The sequence below is a fragment of the Gymnoscopelus microlampas genome (assembly GCF_963454915.1).
Source record: "Gymnoscopelus microlampas genome assembly, chromosome: 20".
NCBI lineage: Eukaryota > Metazoa > Chordata > Actinopteri > Myctophiformes > Myctophidae > Gymnoscopelus > Gymnoscopelus microlampas.
In genome coordinates this window covers 1,758,806-1,778,794 of record NC_139957.1, presented here as the reverse complement: position 1 = coordinate 1,778,794, position 19,989 = coordinate 1,758,806, and the positions used below count along the sequence as shown (strand labels likewise).

Below are 19,989 nucleotides of genomic sequence, written 5' to 3'. Positions count from 1 at the left end.
ATATACAGCAGTGCAGTCTGCTTTCATTATGCCAAAGCTAGGGGGACATGAAGGAAGACATCACATTAGTGGAAGGAAAGTTATCTGCATAATGTGGGTAGAGTAACATTCAAAATAGGAGTTATTAATATTACTCCCAAATCTCCTCATTAACAGTGAATATTTCTCTCTGATTCGTTTCTTAATAGTTATTTGTTTTTTAATAGTTATCTACAATGACTTTAAACAGGTGTTCTTGAAGTTTAGCTAACATCATCAGTTTGAAGGGGTATTAGAGCATACCTGTAGAATAAGATTCTTTGTGGCATTATCTAGTCATAAAGATACCGTAATAAGTGTCCAACCACAGCTTACCGGTCGAAGATTATACGAACAGGCCAATGTCGTTGTGGGGTTTTACTTTTAGACCAATGTTGACATCACTCTCACAAGTGTCCCGGTCGTCCTCCACGTGGACGGGACCGGGCCTCATCAGGACAATGGCGACCCTGAACCAAATGCACCGCCAAGGGAAGCCCAAATCACCGCCTAAACCTGTCGGGGCGACATTCGGTCGTCCTCAACTGAAGGCAGTGGTTCTGAAGACCATGATCCGGAAACCCAAGAAACCGAACTCTGCAAATCGGAAATGTGCCCGAGTTCGTCTGTCTAACGGGAAGGAAGCGGTGGTCTTCATTCCCGGGGAAGGACACAACCTGCAGGAGCACAACGTGGTGCTGGTGGAGGGTGGCAGGACACAGGACCTCCCAGGTGTTAAACTGACCGTGGTCAGAGGCAAATATGACTGTGCTCATGTAGCAAAGAGAAAACAATAGTCCCCTAATGTGGTGGGTGTATCAATCAAACTTTATTAAGGACACATGGTCCAATATAAAATGACATACAAATACAAAGACAAACAAAGGCGGACATATCACATAAAATCATAAATTCATATACAGGCTTACACGCCAATGGTTCCACAATTTAGAGACAAACCTGACCGAACTCAGTAAAGGGTTATTCCGAATTAAAATGATGCTGTTGGCAGAATCAGACAGCCTACTCATACATTTGTACATGAGGTTCCACAGCACAGCGGAGTAGGTGGGTACACAATAGACAGGTTTCCGAGCGACGTCATCACAGAGCAGAATGCGCAATCTGCGCATGCCTGAGGGTGGAAGGCGCGTTCGAAAATACAGCCCTGAGCGGCAGTGAGCGCACTGGCCAATACAAACTAATAGGCGAGTGTGCTCCGGTGCGTAATTTCCAAACGCACCCATAGGCTTCCCCCCGCAGCTGCGCGGTCATATTCCTCTCAATGTTTACTAACAGGAAACCTGTCTATACTGACAAACATTTGGCTTGCACTGCTGCATTGTGGGACTTTAAGCTGCAGTCTCATGCCATCATTCGAAGCTACATTGAGTTTCTGCATACTGCTATTTCTGTAGCACCGCCACAAGTGGGCAGTGTACATAGGTGTGCAAAACCTATGATGATATACAGCATACATAGGTGTATGATGCATCATTGGGCCTATTATTCAATGCATTGATTATGTACAGTACATTTTATGGCATTGGTGTGTGCCAAAAAAAATGCGATCATCATTTATTTCTGTATGAACAAAACAATTATTTTAAGGGTTTAGATGAATAAATATGTTTGTCCCCCCCCAACTAAAAAAAAGAAGAAGAGGAAAATAAGAACATAGATTTAAGTTTAATTAAGTATTAAAAACATATTTTTATTGAGGGCTGATCTTGTATCGAGAGAGTCCTTATTTGATGTTTACTGATGTTCCCAACAGCCTCTCATTTGACATTTGAACATGATCAGAGTTAAGGAATACATGCTTACTAAAACAGGAAGTTGTCATTGGTTACCATGGACAGAAACAAATCAAATACAGGGGATTCACATCACAGCATGTTTCCAACAATCATTGGAAGCTTCTAACTGATGAATGAATCTATTGAATTCAACTGTGTTTTCTTCTGTTGAGCTGTTGGTCACTGCTAATTAATGACATTCGATAGTTCAACATTAGAAAAAAGTGTGTGAGTATGCTTCCACACTGACTCCTGTTGCTCGATCATATCTACAGGTTTACATTTCATAGTAGGCATGTTTCAAGTTGCCAGCTATGTATGTCTTGTTTTTTCAAGTTAAAGTTAGTGGAAGTGATATATAAGACCCCCTTTAAGTGATTACATGTGCTATAGCCACTTATAGCCTGTTTGAGTTTATGAAAAATAAATGACTTTTTACTTTCTATAGTACTGTATACAGGTACATTTTACCCTTAACACACCAAGTGTCACTATTTTAATAATATTATCATTTTTAAAAGTTGAAAAACTAAAACAAGTTAAAAAAAAAAATTGGGAAGTGTGTTCTATGTTAGTCTATTATAGCTATAGCTAGAACATAATTATCCATTGTCTTCATTATAGGAAATGTAATGAGTGAGTTTTATCATTTTTATAATTGAAAACAAGATTGAAAGATGAAACCCTAACCCTAACCCAACACAATATTTAAAAAAGTGTTTACATGGATATGAATGCATAACAAGTCAGGTGGGAGAAAATAATTAATGAAAACAAATATTTTTTGAGTATTTTGGGCTGAGTTAAATCACTTTTAATGTGTTGTAAAACTGAATGTCATGAAACCTTTACCCTAGACAGGGGGTCGTAACAATGGGTGTTTAGAAATAAAAGTATTTAGTTCTGGTTCCTCAGTTATTTCTATTTTAGTTTTTATAGGTGTTTCTACAGGCTTTGTATAACGTAGTGGTTCTACAAGCAAGCACATCAGTGCATGCAGTGCAGGTGGTTTCAGAGTTACTTCTCTGAAACAAGACTTACAAGGCCCTATAAATTCATTGTCAAAACTTTACAGCAATTCACTGATTAATACAATTAAGAAATGTACTTAATGACATGAGATCTACTTTAAGAGGCACTATGTAACTTTTTAATTCATAAAATGTAATTTAGTCCAATCCATATTGTAGAGTATGTTGAAATGTAACTTATACAATTATGGCGGTTATATTTTGTCTCCCTGCTCCTCTATTGAGACAATTAGATTGTGTCAAAGGTCATGTCTCACCTAGGCACAGGATCTGACATGAATTTTGACCAGATGTGTTAGTATACGAAATCAACGGTTGTGTGTATGGAGACCAAGCAAGTCGACTTGTCTATGCCATCTTGTTTTAACAGGGTGAAGTTAATTCGCCGCTGTGCATGTCGCGCGCGCGTGCGTTGGATAGTGTTTGGACAATGGTTATGTTATTTTGTGACAGTTTTTTTAACATAAAATGTGTTGTGTAGCATGTGTTGTTGAGGCAAGCCTTTAAGTGATATCCCAGAAAAAAACTATTTTCAACAGGATCGTGGGGTCAGCTCTGTTATGTTCCACCTGCTCGCCGAAAATGTATTTATTCATTCATTCATTCATTCATATATATAAATATATATTGTGTTTTTGTTTGTTTTGGCCTGTAATGACATGCTCCAAATATGCTGGCCTGGGTTATTAGGGGTGACCAGAAACAACATGTGAATATAAAGACAGACATACAGTATATTCGTATGGTTTAGACCTTACATGGGCAACTGGCGGCCCCCACCTTCACTTAACGCGGCCCGCAGGTTAATATCGGAATACTGATGTTACAATTCCAAACAGTTTTATACTTAAGTATAACTAAATGCATCTGAAATTACATTTAAAAAATACTTTTCCAATTCAAAAGTAGCAAAAATAGCAGATCTAAAACGCGCCGCGACGTGTTTTGAGCTTGTAGATCTGCTATTTTTGCTATTTTTGTGTGACATAGTATGGCGAAGTACGCCATTAATTTACGAAAAAAAAGTTAATAAGAGGTTTCTGCCCGACAGTATATGCAATGTGGCCCTCTGGAGTGAGTGTGAAAATATAGTGACCCTCTCCATCATCAAAGTTGCATCACCGCTGGTTTGGACTTTTAACTCATTCACTGCCAAGGATGTAAAAAACGTATTTCTTTTCAATTACCAATTCTTCCACGGACGTAAAAAACATAATTTTAGTGTGGTGTGGTTTTATAAAAGATCGCACTGTTCTCTATCACCCGGAGTGACCACTTTCACTGTAACTCGTCTCACACAGATACGGAAATGACGTCATCCGAAGATTTCAGTTTCCGTCCGCTCCAACTACACTTTAACTTTTTCATTAAAACGTTTCTATCTCGAGTTGACTTTTTTTCCCCCCCGCCATGTTCCGCGAGACACGCTGTTTTCAAAGTGCTGCTACAGGAGAAGGAAATGTCACGGACGGAATATTTTTTCTCTGGGCGACACACACGTACCCTGTGTGTTTACAAACAGTCGGACAAGCGATCATAAGGGATATACTGTGGCCAGTTGAACCGGTAGGAGAAGAGTGCATCTTTGGGTGAGAGATGGTATATTCAAATGGGGCTGCATGAGAAGGGGCCGATCCGGTTGAAATGTTTGTTGCCTGGGCGACGCGCACAGATTAACGCGTGTGTTTACAAACGATTGGACATGTGATCATAATGAATATACATTTTCTGTGACCTGTAGAAAGGTAAAAAAAAATAAAAAATTCTGCCAGTGGGCAAACACAGCCCGAAATAAATCTGGTTAAGCGTATAGCCTACAGTAGGTGGCCAGTGACTTTGACCAGTTTTACTTTCAAAACCGTTGCATCATGCATGTCACACACACACAGGAGGCGATGTGTTTTGTCAAAATAACAAGTTTGTTCATATAGAGTCCTATCCACAAATCCACCATTTAACTTGCACAATCCACATTATCCACATTGAAGGTGAAACTGGTCAAAGTCACTGGCCACCAACTGTACATTATTGTATGCAATAACTGTCATTCTGCCCATTATTTCGGGACATACATACGATGAGGCAGATGCTTTTGAGAGAAGCCTAAATGTACACTATTTTTGGTTTTGGGGAGGATCCAAGCAAAATAGACAAAAAAATCATTTTACATTCAAATATTTTCATCACAGAAGGTGATTTCCCTGCCCCGCTTGGTAGCAAACAAAAAAAAACACATCCTCTGCAGCGTTGTCACAAGGAAGACATTTTGAGACGCACTCATTCGACAGAAGATTTGAAGAGGAACACATTGCCATGGAGTTAACTAAGCGTACAATAATAATTTTCCTAAGTGTGGCAGCTGTTATTGTACTCAACTCAGGCCTTTGCTTGGGACTCACAGAGGGACAGGCCTTCCAGGAACGATTTATTGACAAATGCAAAAACTACTTAGGATACAGGTAAAGCATTCACAACCTGCTATCCGCAAAGTAACACATAGGAACGATGCACGTTGGAAATGTATGCCCCGTCCGGTTATGTTGTACCTGTGTCTGTCTGTCTGTCTGTCTGTCTGTCTGTCTGTCTGTCTGTCTGTCTGTCTGTCTGTCTGTCTGTCTGTCTGTCTGTCTGTCTGTCTGTCTGTCTGTCATCAGTATAGGCCCATATATGGGCATATTGGTCAGATCTGCGGTTCTGGACAACCGGATCTCCATAATATGATTATATTGTATTCCCATACATGGAGATACCTGATGTCATCGGTATATGCCCATACTATATGGGCATATCGGTCAGATATCCATAAATGCATGTATATGCGCAGCGGGCATGGCACTCTCTCGAATCGAGTTTGTCAGACGGTACACACGGACAGACAGAGATTTCACATGCAGATTTATAGTAGAATGTTCAAGGTTCACGGTTATTCTTACTAAAAATAAATGTTAAAAAAAAAAACTGAACTCTTTTTGATTAATGTAGTATGGGTTTTAACATAACTACTACTGTACATGTCTTTAGTTTGCAGAAGCTGCCTGTGTTGTTGTCACTGTGTTACTCAATGACTGATGAATTTGATCCGGTGAACAGGTGAGTAATGCTAAATGCCAATAGGCTAGTGTTACTGTTTTGAGCTTGTAGATCAGCTATATAAGAGACTAGAGGTTTCACATCTAGGCCCGATCAAAAAAAAAAGCATGTTGCGGCGAAAGGATGTTGCGGCCAAAAGGAAGGAAAGCTGCTGTGGCTAAAATGTTAAGCTGTAGTAGGAAATGTAGTTTTATATTAACCGTACAATATGTAAATACATTGAAGGCGGGGAAAGAAGCCTAAATAATAGCCAGAGCTCTGATCAACAGTCTGTGGCAAGTTTCGGGGCAAGTGGAGTGTTCGTGTGTTGACCAACCCCGGACAAATTTTGGAGGTCATTTCAATTAAAGTAGTAGGATTTGGTGTAGACGGCAAAACGCGGTCCGAGTACATTTCACTAAGACTAGAGGGTTTAAGTGGTTAACAGCAGTCCAGTAATGACCAGTGGTGGAAAAAGTACTCAAAAGTATCAATACTGCAATGTAGAAGTACTCTATTACGAGTAAAAGTCCGGAATTCAAAATTTACTTGAGTCAAATTACAAAAGTGTTGGTATAAAGATGTACTTAAAGTACCAAAAGTAAAAGTACTAAAGTGTTTGAAAATAGCCGGTCTACACGCTCACAACGCGTCGCGACGCGTTTTCAGTTTGTAGATCGGCTATTTTCAAATAGCCTAGATATAAAATAAGCCTTAAGTGGTTAATGTATATTTTATAATGTAATATATTCTGCAAAGTAACTAGTAACTAAAATGTTCAAATAATTGTAGTGGAGTAAAAGTACAATACTTGCCTATGAGATGTAGTGGAGTAGAAGTAAAAGTATAGACAATTGGAAATACTCCGGTAAAGTAAAAGTACCTCAAAATTGTACTTAAGTACAGTACTTGAGTAAATGTACTTAGTTACTTTACACCACTGGTAATGACAGTGACAGATTAACTATAAACAACTTAAATCCTATACTTAGTTGACGGGGGTCACCCGGGCCTCTAGCCTATAGGTCCACTAATATTACCCTCTACACCAAATCTCTTTGCTGAAAATAGCTGATCTACAAGCTCACTCCGTGCTCTGAGCTTGTACATTGGCTATTTTTGCTGGAAGTGGTTAAAGTTACAAACTAATATACAACAGTTCTTTTGCTATTTCACTGCACATTAAAGGTTTCATGACGTTCAGTTTTACCACACATTAAAAGTCTTTGTCATGGTCCTTCAAACGTGTATAAAAAGTTTTAACAAAAAGTTCCACTCCATTGATCCATGGCAGCCTGCGGGTGTCCTTTCCTATCCTTTCCCAAAGGAAAGGATAGGGGAGGGGAGGGGCGAGGAAGAGAGTGGGCTGGATTAATGGCTTGTGACTTCACTGCCGAACGGCCAAGCTCAGATTACTTTTCAGCCTAATTATTCAGAAAACCCCAGACCACACAAAATCCACTGAATGTTCAAAGTTCTGATTTTTTGGGTGTAATTGAGTCATAACCCCAAAAAAACATAAAAAATGAAAAAAGTGAAAATGAATGTCATAGAACCTTTAAACAGTAATATATTTGAATAGTTTGTATTATGCACATATCATTTCGGATGTCAAATAATAAACATATGCATGGCAAAATAAATGACCAATTTTGTCTTTACTAAAGTATTTTATTAAAATACTTGGCATTTTCAACCTATAAAAACCTCACCGAAAAACGTTATGTTTTGAGTTGCCAGCATGCAAAACCACAGATTAATGTATGATTAAATGAGTATAAAGAATACTACTAAATAGCAATTCAATGATGTTAAATGTATATTAACTGCGCTAAAGTTTTACATGAATAATAGTATGATCAAATAAGCAGTAATGTGAATATCCCTTGTACCCTTGAAGCTTGATACAAAGACCCACTGAGTCCTGAAGACAAATATCTAAGTCAGAGTTCTTCAACAAGACAAGGTGAACCTGAGACTGGAGCAGATGCTGCATTGACTGTATCTTACCAGCAGATGGCAATCAAGTGCAATAAACAGGCCAGAATTAAAGCAGTGCCATTGTAAAAATAAAATCAAAATGTGTTCAGTGGTATTAGATCAGGGCTTAACAACTCACCTTGCAATGATGTAGCTCCAAATATAAGTGAGATATCATCAATAGCTGCTCCATTGATTGAAATGTATATCCCAAAATAGTATCCCCATTGACTTACATTGTATGGCGGTGAAACAGGCATTTGCTCAACACTTTAAGAGATAAACATGACAACAACTACCCCAGGAACTCAACGGTATAGTTAATTGTGTTCCAATAGTGAGGGGGGAGAGTTGACTCATTAACCTGGGGAGGGTGTAGACCAGTGATCCCGTGGGCCAGGGCCCACTGGGCCCCCACATAATTGGCAAAACACTATAATTTTATTGATGATATAACATCAATATAAGATATATGTATGTCATAATAATAATAATAATGATAATAATAATCTTCAGGGTAATTATGTTTTCTTTAAAACCTTTAAAAATTAGGAATTTAGAGTATATATTGATCCAAGCCGGAACACAATCGATTGATTCATTATTAAAATAACATGATCTGAAAATACACACGACTTAAGAATGGCTGGCGTGTTAAAGGGGTAGTTCACCCCAAAAAATTGTTGTTTTCCTATCGATTTGTCACCCCATGGAGACTTGAATTCATATTATTTTGTTTTTGTCGCATTCCTAAGCCAATAATTTCCGGTAGGAGACACAGAGGAGACTCTTTGTGTCTCCTACCGGAACTGCTACCGCTCATTAAATGATTGTCTTAGGAATGCGAAAATATCCATGAATTCAAGTAGGGTGACTAATCGATAGAAAACTAGAAAAAGTGCTCCTCGGAGCACAGGTCTCCACCAGGTCAGGTAGGTTATTGTGGCCTCCTGGTGGCGCTATAATATGCCAAAGTGAAAAGGGTGCCATTTGTTCTTAGGCCGGAAACTGTCTTCATGATTTGAGGATTTTTGTTCCAAAAATGTGTTTTGCTAGATTAGATCTGTTGGTGGCACTATAACAGGGCAATGTGTAAACTAAGGGTGGCATTTCTTTCTCGGCTTAGTGGGAATGTGCGCGCAAAATTTCATGGAAATCGCATGCTGCATTGATGATTTGAGGAATTTTGTTCAAAACAAACCAATCCTGCAAATTTTCGAAATGAATCTTAGCCAATCAGGATGGAATATGGAAAATCAGACAGATCCGGGTTGATCACATGACTATAGAGATACTGTGTACTGATTTACGTGAGGTTTGGACAAAGTCTGTTGGAGTGATATCCAAAAATGTGTTTTGCACAAATCGGCCTCCTGGTGGCGCTATAACAGGCCAATATGAAAAATTCGGGCCAGAGGTTTGGCTTTGGCATCCAGGGAGTGTGTGTGTGTGTGTGTGTGTGTGTGTGTGTGTGTGTGTGTGTGCACAGTGTCGCAGCGGCCGGGGCAACGGTGCCAGAGATTAGCTGTTCACAGACAGACACACACACACACACGAACACACGGCCAGACAGGGTGCAAAACATACTCTCGCCAGCCTTTCGGCCTGGCGGAGACAAAAAGACATTTTGAGTGTGAACTATCCCTTTAAATGGTCAGATAAGTGATCCAGAAAAGGTTGGGAGAGCCACTGGTGTCGACAACCACATGCCCTCCCTGACACACCGAGTTTCCTGCTGATTTCTTTCACCTGCCAGTGAGGAATTTCACTGGGAGGGAGTAACCGCTGGTGCAGCATGCAGCCAAATACAAAACCCTGCTGACTACCCAGCTGCAAACACAGCCATTTGTCAGTGGCGAAGCAAGCCAAACCTGAGCCCTAATGTGGGGTGGTCGACACCCCCACATTACGTGCGCGTGCGTGCGTGCGTGCGTGCGTGCGTGCGTGCGTATTTGAGAATTGCCAAAATAGCCGTTCTACAAGCTAACATTGTGTCATAGCATCGGAGAAGGAAAGTAACTAAGTACATTTACTCAAGTACCGTACTTAAGTACAATTTTGAGGTATTTCGACTTTGTTGGAGTATTTCCAGTTTTCAGTACTTTTACTTCTACTCCACTACATCTCAGAGGCAAATATTGTACTTTTACTCCACTACACTGAAAACGTTAGTTACTAGTTACCTACTGTACTTTGTAGATTTTGATTATTATTCCAAAACATGCATTAACCACTTCAGCCCTATATACATTTTAAAATATATTTTAAAAGATTTTAAAAGATTTGTATATATCTTATACATTTGAAAACTTGTGAAATGGGACATTCTGCATAATGAGTACTTTCTACTTTTGGTACTTTAAGTGCATTTTGATACCAATGTAATTCTACTTATTACATTTTGAATCCTGGACTTTTACTTGCACAGAGTATTTCTACATTGCAGTATGAATACGTGTGCACTCTGGATCAAGCTCCAAAGGTTAGATGGTAGCTCTTCCTCAGACTATAGGGGAGAGCTACCAGGCTCGAAACGGCACGGAAAAGTAGTCTAGCACACTCTGTGCACACTAGACACACTAGACACTCTGTTTGTGACCAGTGGCCACTCTGGTAGAACAGGGTATTGCAGCCAATTAATAATACTAATAATAATAGTAATACTAATACTACTAATAATACTACTACTACTAATAATAATAATAATAATACTATCAACAACAATAACAACAACAACAACAACAACGTGAACATAAACTATATTAATATCATTATTATTTCTGCACTCCTTTATGGTAATTGTTACTGTATTATGTTGCAAATGTGTTATCAGCATTTAACCCTTTCTAAGTATCAGAAGCAGTGGGTGCTACGGGCAGAGATCAGGGGTTAACTCACCTTGCAGTGATGTAACTATGGTATTGTCTTGTTTACAGTATGCTTGGCAAAACTGAAGCCCCAAAGTTTAACCGCAGTCAGGTCAGAAGCCTCAACATTTTTCTGGTCTCCGAGGAGAATCCTGCGTAAGATATGCACATTATGTTTCCTCTACAATATATAGTTTTTATGTTATTATGTTGGTTGTCAATTGTAATTGTCTCTGTGTTGCTGTGTTAGGCTATACGTGTTAATAATAATAATAACAACAACAACAACAACAACGACAATGCAAATAGTATTTGTAAGCTGGCAATTCATTTTTTTTTATTAAACAATATTTAGGAATACTTGCACAGACTTGAAGAATAAACTGGCTGCAGGAGCAAACTCCTCCTGCGAGAAGATGAGTATGTAAGTACAGTGTGTGTGTGTGTGTGTGTGTGTGTGTGTGATAATAATGCCCTACTTCATCATAAAAAAAAAGTGTCACACATAAGTAGCAAAAATAGCAGATCCTCAAGCTCACAGCGTGCCATGATGCAATGCGTTATGAGCTTGTAGATCAGCCATTTTCAATATTTTAAAATTGTAATTTTTTAAATAACAATAAGAAAGGGACAGTTTCGGACAGCAATGTTTCCACCTGACAGCAATGATTCGGGACAAGTTTGTGTTTGTTCTACTAGGTATTCAACCCCAATACTAGAGTCAAAATAGATTGGCACTTGAGTTTAAGTACTGGAGTGCATGCTTAAAAAAAAAAAAAAAACGTCATATTCAAAAGTACAAAATACAAAGTACATTTCATTTTTAATATCAATGCTGTATCAAAATCTTAAAATGTTCTCCAGATTTTGAAGATTTTCGACAAACGTAATAGTCAAAATAACAGATCTACAAGCAAACACGTTGTGTGAGTGTGTAGATGTGCTATTTTTGCTATATGAAATAGGGCTGAACTGGTTTGTTCTTATAACGTATTACTATACTTTTTCCCTTCGTAGTAGTTGAGTACAATTTGTCTTTGAAATGTAATGGAGTGAAGGTCCCAAGTATCCAAAAAATACAAATATCCAAGTGAAGTACAGGGAAAAAAAGGGTAGGCCTACTTAAGTACAGTATTCAAGTAAAAGTACTTACTGCCAGGTACTATGCATAAGTGGAAGTAAATTCCTATTTATCAGTATCAGAATGAAAACTCAATTTTAAAGAAAAAATACTGTGACTTTTTTATTTTTATTTTATCAATGTTATTTTATCATTCAATTAATTCAAATAGTTTGCTTTTGCCGATGAGTTGGAGACCCACTTGCAGTATCCTCATGGCCCGCCAGTGGGCTCCGACCACAGCCTGGGATTTGTAGGATCATTGGATTTCAGACATTTTGTGTCCAAGTCACACCAGAGTGTCCAAATGTCAATCCACACGATCTATTCATATCCATGCATTATACAACGTTCTCAAATGAAACTAATCAAAATATGTTTTTAAAAATAGCTGTGCTGATCAGACAGTCTCCTCAGAGCAGAGGCTAACTAACTAGCCTAACTAAGTGGTTAGGCTAGCAGTTTTCATGGGAAGTTTAAAGATGTAATAACTAAATCTGCTTAAAAAAGCTAAAAAATACAAAAAAAAGATTATCGAATGTCTAAGATACAATGAAATTGAACAAATGCCCCAAAATACCCCACAATATGAACATATTTTTATATATTTTATTTTGTCGGTAACTGTTGTATAATCACAATATTACATTCAGGGGTGGCTTCACCATGAGTATTGCGCAAGCATCACTGAAGTGGAATATTGCTAACCTGTATAACATCTGTTATTACTCTGTGAAAACATATTTTTAGCCAACCGCTCTACACTTGACTTTGTCTCCGTCCGTCCGTCCGTCCGTCCGTCCGTCCGTCCGTCCGTCCGTATGAGCACGGGATGAGCACGGCAAAGAAGCAACACATACAAACACACGCACACGCACACGCACACGCACACGCACACGCACACACACACACGGATTTGGAGATTGCCTATGCCATCTCTCCTCTCATTGGCCACATGTGCCACTGGTTATCAAAGAGGGGTCCAGGGACCCCCAGCGTATGTTATGTCCGTCCGCCCGTATGAGCACGGGATGAGCACGGGATTTTAAACAGCTATAACTCCAGTTTGCAGCATGCCACCAAGTCCAAATTTGGTATGTGGACTTAGACCACCAATAGGGACGAGCATTAACTGCTGAAGCCCCGCCCCAGGGTTCCAGGGACCCCCAGCGTATGTTATGTCCGTCCGCCCGTATGAGCATGGGATGAGCACAGGATTTTAAACAGCTATAACTCCAGTTTGCAGCATGCCACCAGGTCCACATTTGGTATGTGGACTTAGACCACCAATAGGGACGAGCATGAATTGCTGAAGCCCCGTTCCAGGGACCTCCAGCGTATGTTATGTCCGTCCACCCGTATGAGCACGGGATGAGCACGGGATTTTAAACAGCTATAACTCCAGTTTGCAGCATGCCACCAAGTCCAAATTTGGTATGTGGACTTAGACCACCAATAGGGACGAGCATGAATTGCTGAAGCCCCGCCCCCTCTGTCTTCCCATTGGCTGGCCTTTAAACAGCCATAACTCAAGTTCGCAGCATGCTACGGAGTACAAATTTTGTACATGGACTAAAACCACCAATAGGGACGAACTGTAATTACTTAAGCCCCGCCCCCTCTGTCTGCCCATTGGCTGGGCTTTAAACAGCCATTATTCCAGTTTGCAGCATGCTACCAAGTACAAATTTGGTAAGTGGACTCAGACGACCAATAGGGACGAACTGAAATGAGTTACGCCCCGCCCCAAAGGCACCGCTTCCTTCACACAGGGTGTGATTTTTTATTTACTAATGCCAAATAAAGTTTGATGAACGATTACTACTCATTAAATGTTTGTTTTTTTTAATAATTGATGTGAAACCAAGTTAAAACACACAAAAAGTAAGAATGAAAGAAAGTGTGTGTGTGTGTGTGTGTGTGTGTGTGTGTGTGTGTGTGTGTGTGTGTGTGTGTGTGTGTGTGTGTGTGTGTGTGTGTGTGTGTGTGTGTGTGTGTGTGTGTGTGTGTGTGTGTGTGCCACATCCTGTCATTAGCTCTGTAGTCCCAACGGACTCGCCGATGCTCATTAATGTTACGTGCATCAAAAGGCAGTTAGGATTCTGTACCGTCAAATAGGCCTACATCTGATCTGATACACACACACACACACACACACACACACACACACACACACACACACACACACACACACACACACACACACACACACCTATAGTTTATTATGACAGTTTAACCACGTCCAACATGTCTGTATTTTGAGCATATCATTGATTTATTTTATTCTGTACTTCCCTCCCATTTCCAGTCTCTACCCCTGGCCCCTATTTTGAAAAGCACCGTGTTCAGAACGGTCGGTGCAGGTTTAGCATTGCATGCTTATAGTGTGCCAGACCAGTGGTTCTCAACCTGTGGGTCGGGACCCCCAGGGGGGTCCCCAGATGATTTTTTTTTGGGGGGGGGTGACAGTGAAGTGACAATTTAAGGACGTTTAAGAACTTTGCAATACCTAAAAAAAAAAGAAAATGCAATACTGCATCAAATGTAATCAACAAACTATATTATAAAAACTGGTGAAACATTGGCCAAATTGTCAAATAATATAAGAAAGCGGCAAAAATCGTGAAAATTGCCGATCTACAAGCTCACAACGCCTCGCATTCGATGCGTTGTGAGCTTGTAGATCTGCTATTTTCACAATATGTATCTGCGGAATCAGGGTGGGGGTCCACAGTTCAAATATGATTATTTTGGGGGGGTCGCGGCCTGAAAAGGTTGTGAACCACTGTGCTAGACTGATTAGCAGCACTTGGGTTACAAGTTCATCTGATTCTATCCACGACTCCTCCCTTCCTGAAAAAACGTTTGCACTGGCTCACCACTTAGAGAGGAACGGCCTTAAAGATAATGACTTTAGAACAGGGGTCTTCAAGGTTCAAGGACCCATTAGCTGAGGGCTGATGATGAAGCAGGGACCCCCATTACACATGCTGTACCACTGCAAAATTGTGTTTACACATTATCTTTTCTATTAATATTTCTGTGAATGTGCCTTTTCAGACGTTTAACCACTTAAACCCCTCAATACTCACAGGTTATGATTTTTCCTTTTCCTGAAAAGTATCAGTTTTGGACATACACCGTTTCTACCCGACAGTGACAATATATTATATCAAACTGTGACCTTTTTCAAAGCTGTTTATCCAGCCATTATAGCACCCTATACCACAGGATGTTCTGGTGGTCTTTCATAACAGGCTTCTCAGGGGTCTGGAAAGCTCTGGAATGCTGTTTGGTGTTTGTTCGAACAGGCACAATCCTCTGCATCTGTAAAAGTGAAAACATTTGATTCAGAGAGTTTTTTAAGTGTGGCTGCTAGCTTTCACTTGACAATACAAGAATAAATCGAATAGAATAGAATAGAATAGAATAGAATAGAATAGAATAGAATAGAATAGAATAGAATAAACACATTCGCATCGGCGTCCCAATTTTTGGCATGTTGTTACAGGCAACATAAATGCTTCATGTATTACATCATAGAGTGGTGTTGTGCAGTGAAAATAGCCGATCTACAAGCTCACTCCACGTTGCTATGTGTGGCCACCATATGAGGGTGTCAGGCTTACAGTAAAGCGATTCACTTTGAAAATCGCAACAATGGAGCCATGAGAGTCAGAGTTAATTTAAGAGTTGACTGTGTAGAAAAGCTCTCTGTGGTCGATTAAACGCGAGATAAGTGGTGAGTTCAACAAGAATGAGAATCTGGGAGCTGCTTTGAAGTAGATTTTATAATGCTGCGCTTATCTGGCCTGGCCAGCGGGCTGTGGGGTTAGTTCATTTCCTGTGATTGAAGCTGAGGCACTTCCTCTAGACAAACACAGGAAGCGCTCTGTTTGTCTGACAGGAACACACACACACATGCCACAGGTCTGCTGAATACTGTCTACCAATACTGAGAAACTCACAGTGGCTCTCCTGACAACACGCAAACACGCACGCACGCACGTGCACGCAGACACGTGTGTGTGCAAAGTGCAAATGGAAGGGTAGCCTATGTAGGCTATATCTTCACACAGAAAGAGGGGGGGGGGGGGGGGGGGGGTGACATAAAGGGGAGTCAGACAGAGTGAGAGGACAGCGATGCAAATTAACATGCACGAGTAATTCTTCTTCTTCTTCTTCTTCTTCTTCTTCTTCTTCTTCCTCTATAAAACCTTTTGTGTCCGTCACACCAATGTGCAAATCAAAATGTCAAGTCACGCCTGTATTTATAGCGAAAATAGCACATATACAAGCTTCGCATCGCTATCTTCATGATTTTTTTTTGTTTTTGTGGGGGATTTTTGTAAAGAAAAACATAATGATAAAAACATTTTTTATCACCTATAATGATACCGGTACACGAAAATAAGGTAGAAAGTTGTTAAATATTTGTAGGGTAGCTATATAATTTGCATCTGTATTGGGAAATGAGCGATGATATAGGCAATTAAACTGTTTGTAGCTGTATATAGCCACAGTATATTACAATAATAATAAATATATTGCAAAATCCCAAGAGACATGTGATCTTGTCTCACCACACACCAGTGTGCCTCAACACACCATTTGAAAACCGTAGAACATAATAGGCTCTATTCACAGCAGCCATATTATGAAGACATTCACAGGTGTTACCAATGATACTAATGAAGGCTCTGTTCCATTCTGGTCAAACAGAGTCAGGGTGCTAATATGTGCATGTTGGCCCACTGGAAACACCAGTGGGTCTACAGTTGGGGTCCAGGGACCCTCATGGGCTTCCAAATGGCCCCTTACAGGTGTGTAACTCTGAGAGTGTACAAATGGAACCAAATGGACCCGTAAGGGTCCATTTGGTTCCATTTGTACACTCTCAGAGTTATGGGCAGGGCTGCCAACTTTCAGGAAAATCTATAGGAGTGAGACTCATCAGGGACGCACACATGAACGCAATTCTTAACATTTAAAATTCTCTATTTAGCTGTCTTAGGGTCTTCTTTCATTTGTATCAGTCATTGCCATCAAACAATGAGGGTGAGACTTGGCAGCTCTGGTTATGGGGGTCGTGGAAACCACTGTGCTACACTAAATGGAACAGAGCCTTCATTAGTATCATTGGTAACACCTGCTAATGTCTTCATAATATGGCTGCTGTGAATAGAGCCTATTAATCCTAGTGTACTTCAAGTGCTGGAAACTCACTGGACTGGGCCTCTCTTCTCACATCAGACGAGGCTGCCCTGACCGGAGACATCTGGAAAACAAGTCAAAACACTGAGGAGCAATGCTATTGTGTTGTGTTCGTGCACCGGAACTGGGGAAGCTGGTGGGAGGTGAAAAGTACCCCATAGCTGCTGCTAAACATTGTTTCCCGTCAGTTTACGGTGCAAACAGGATACAGGGCCCTGAATGTCCCAGTCAAACTCACACCACTCGCGTTTTGGCAGCCGACGGGCAATGTTTGTCAGGTTTAGCGTTGATGCCACTTAAGGAGGATCCTCTGGGTACAGTGCACGTAGGCCTACCTATCGACTAGATGCTTGATTTGAAGTATGTGGGAATGATGCTGTGGATTCTTCTAGTACATCTCGTCACCGTCTGTGGTTCATCTGAAGCAGCTGACTTTGAGCGAGCGCTGTGTACCTCAGAGGCCTGCTACACACTGCACATGAACAAGGTGAACTTTGACAAGGCTCATGCGAACTGTGTCGACAATGGAGGATATCTGATGACCGTCACCGACAGACAGGAAGAGAGAGTGCTTGAATTACTTCTCCCTCTGGTTGGGAGACGTAGAGAAAAGTCATTTCCATTTTGGATCGGGTTGAAACTGCGCCGAGGGCAGTGTGTGTTACCAGAGAGGACTCTCAAGGGTTTCGAGTGGCTGTCGTCAACGGAAGATGCCCAGTATTCCAACTGGGCCGCAGGTCAGCCGCAGATCAGCACGTGTACGGAGGAGCGATGCGCCCAGATTCGCTACTTTTCGTCGGGTCAGAATCACCTGAAATGGGTGGACGGGCAGTGCAAAAAGACAGCTTTTTACGCGTGCAAGTTTTATTTCAAAGGCATGTGCAAGCCTCTGGCGCTCATGGGTCCAGGGCAGATAAATTACACGGCACCCTTTTCTTCCAAGCCACTGCGAAATGACATAAAGTCGTTGCCACTGGGAACGTATGCCGAGGTTTCGTGCGGCGCCGACCAGGAACATTTTTCTATGTGCAAGGCGGTGGACGATTCCTATGGATGGAGTTCTGCTGGTCCCTTCTGTGCGTCGGGAAAGGAAAACTGTGCCTTCAACAACGGTGGGTGTGAACACTTATGCCTGGAGGCTGCAGACGGGGTGCTGTGTGCGTGTAAAGACGGCTATGAACTGAGCCAGGACCAGGCCTCTTGTAGCCCAAAAGACTACTGTCGCCAGGCTGCGTGTCAACACCAGTGCATCATGGGGGACTCGGGTTTCACCTGCACGTGTCCCGCGGGATTCAAACTCGATGTGAACCTACAGAACTGCTCGGATATAGACGAATGTCAGACGCTGGTCTGTGCGGATCACGCGTGCGTCAACGCGCAAGGCAGTTACACCTGTGACTGCAACGAAGGTTACAAGATGGTCGACGGCAAATGCCAGGACGTGGACGAGTGCGCCGAATCGAGATGCGATCAGAAGTGCCTAAACTCGCTGGGATCATTCTCTTGCCACTGCGACGTCGGCTTCGTCGCGTCCGAGGACGGCCGCTTGTGCGTGGACGTAGACGAATGCCTCTCCGGCCGCTGTGAGTTCAGATGCACCAACACCATAGGTAGCTTCACGTGTGCGTGTCCAGAAAGCTCTCATGTAGATAACGATGGGATCTCTTGTGCTTGGGACCGGACAGATGTGGGCGCTACTTCGCCGTCCAACGAACGCGTGGAAATACTGCGGACGGCCGAGCCATCGACCATTCCCACTGTCCAGAGCCAGAACCCAAACCAGACTTTTCCCACCGACGTGCCGGTCCTGCACTCTGTGAGCACAAGCATCGCCGACCCGCCAAATAATGTCTCCTTTGGAAAGAACGTGCGCGTCAGCAAGCCGTTCAACTCGAGGATGCTGATTTGTATCATCGGCTCAGTTATTCCTCTGTTGCTGTTAGTCATGGTGACCGTGGCTATTGTTATTTTTAGATGCAGTCGGTCCCAAAGGGAAGTAAAGAAAACTGTCACTGCCGATGGGTACTGTTGGGTCTCCTCCGGATTTGAACCACATTTAGAAAAGTTATATGAGTCAGTGTTGACAGATGACCCGCCTGCATCACCTCTGGAATCTGAAGCGTAGTGGATTTTATTCCTTTATTTGTGCTGCAGAATCTTTTTTTCCCATAACTGCATGTGAGAGCAGTGGAAAGTAACCAAGTACATTTACTTGAGTAGCCTACTGTACTTCAGTTTTATTGTATTTGTTCTTTTGTAGCTTGTTCTTTTTTATGACTTTCACTACATGTGAAAGACAAACATTGTTTTGACTCCATTACATTTATAGGAAGGGACCCAGGGACAAAAAAAAGAAAAAAACATTATGAATGAACATTATATTAATTGAAAAACAGTGAAAATGGGCGAAATCTACAAGCTCACAATGTGTTTACCATTTTCCTTTTTTTTTTTACAATTCTGAAAATGTCTAAATGTCATGCAATGCATTGACATTCAAAAGAAAATGTCATTTGAGTTGCTGTGCTCTACCAGTCCATATATCAGTAGTATAGTCATGCTATTGTCTTGCTGTACATGAATATTGTTTTGCTTTGTCTTTTCCCCTCAAATGAATAAATGTGTATCAAAGGTTTTCCTCAGGTGGTCAGCTATGTGTGTTATTTATCAGCGATTATGTATATGTATATGTATATGTATATGTAATATTATTAATATTGTGTGTGTTTTTGATAAAAGTAAAGACACAAAATAGTGATGTTGCCTACCAAAATATATTTCAATAAAAACTGCTCTATATATTTCCATAACATAGGGCTATTTAATTAAGTTAATTTTAATCCTGTATTATTGTTCTGTAAAATCATGTGCATATGATACATTATATTTGA

At 41.0% G+C, this 19,989-nt stretch overlaps 2 protein-coding genes across 2 annotated transcripts; both read left to right on the top strand.

Moving 5' to 3' along the window:
* Positions 1-410: 410 nt before the first annotated feature.
* LOC311036950 (small ribosomal subunit protein uS12m-like) lies at positions 411-815 on the top strand (the record flags this gene model as incomplete). Its single annotated transcript, XM_084045960.1, has 1 exon — positions 411-815. The coding sequence occupies one exon, from the start codon at positions 411-413 to the stop codon at positions 813-815; it is 405 nt and encodes a 134-aa protein (XP_083902086.1).
* Positions 816-17,321: 16,506 nt separating this feature from the next.
* LOC311036837 (uncharacterized protein) lies at positions 17,322-19,733 on the top strand. The gene has a single exon (XM_084045842.1). It carries the CDS (start codon positions 17,445-17,447, stop codon positions 19,221-19,223), a length of 1,779 nt encoding a protein of 592 aa, XP_083901968.1. The 5' UTR covers positions 17,322-17,444; the 3' UTR covers positions 19,224-19,733.
* The last annotated feature ends 256 nt before the right edge of the window (positions 19,734-19,989 follow it).

Excerpts from the sequence above, each read along its gene's own strand:
- LOC311036837 (XM_084045842.1), top strand. The coding sequence starts at position 17,445 with ATGCTTGATTTGAAGTATGTGGGAATGATGCTGTGGATTCTTCTAGTA.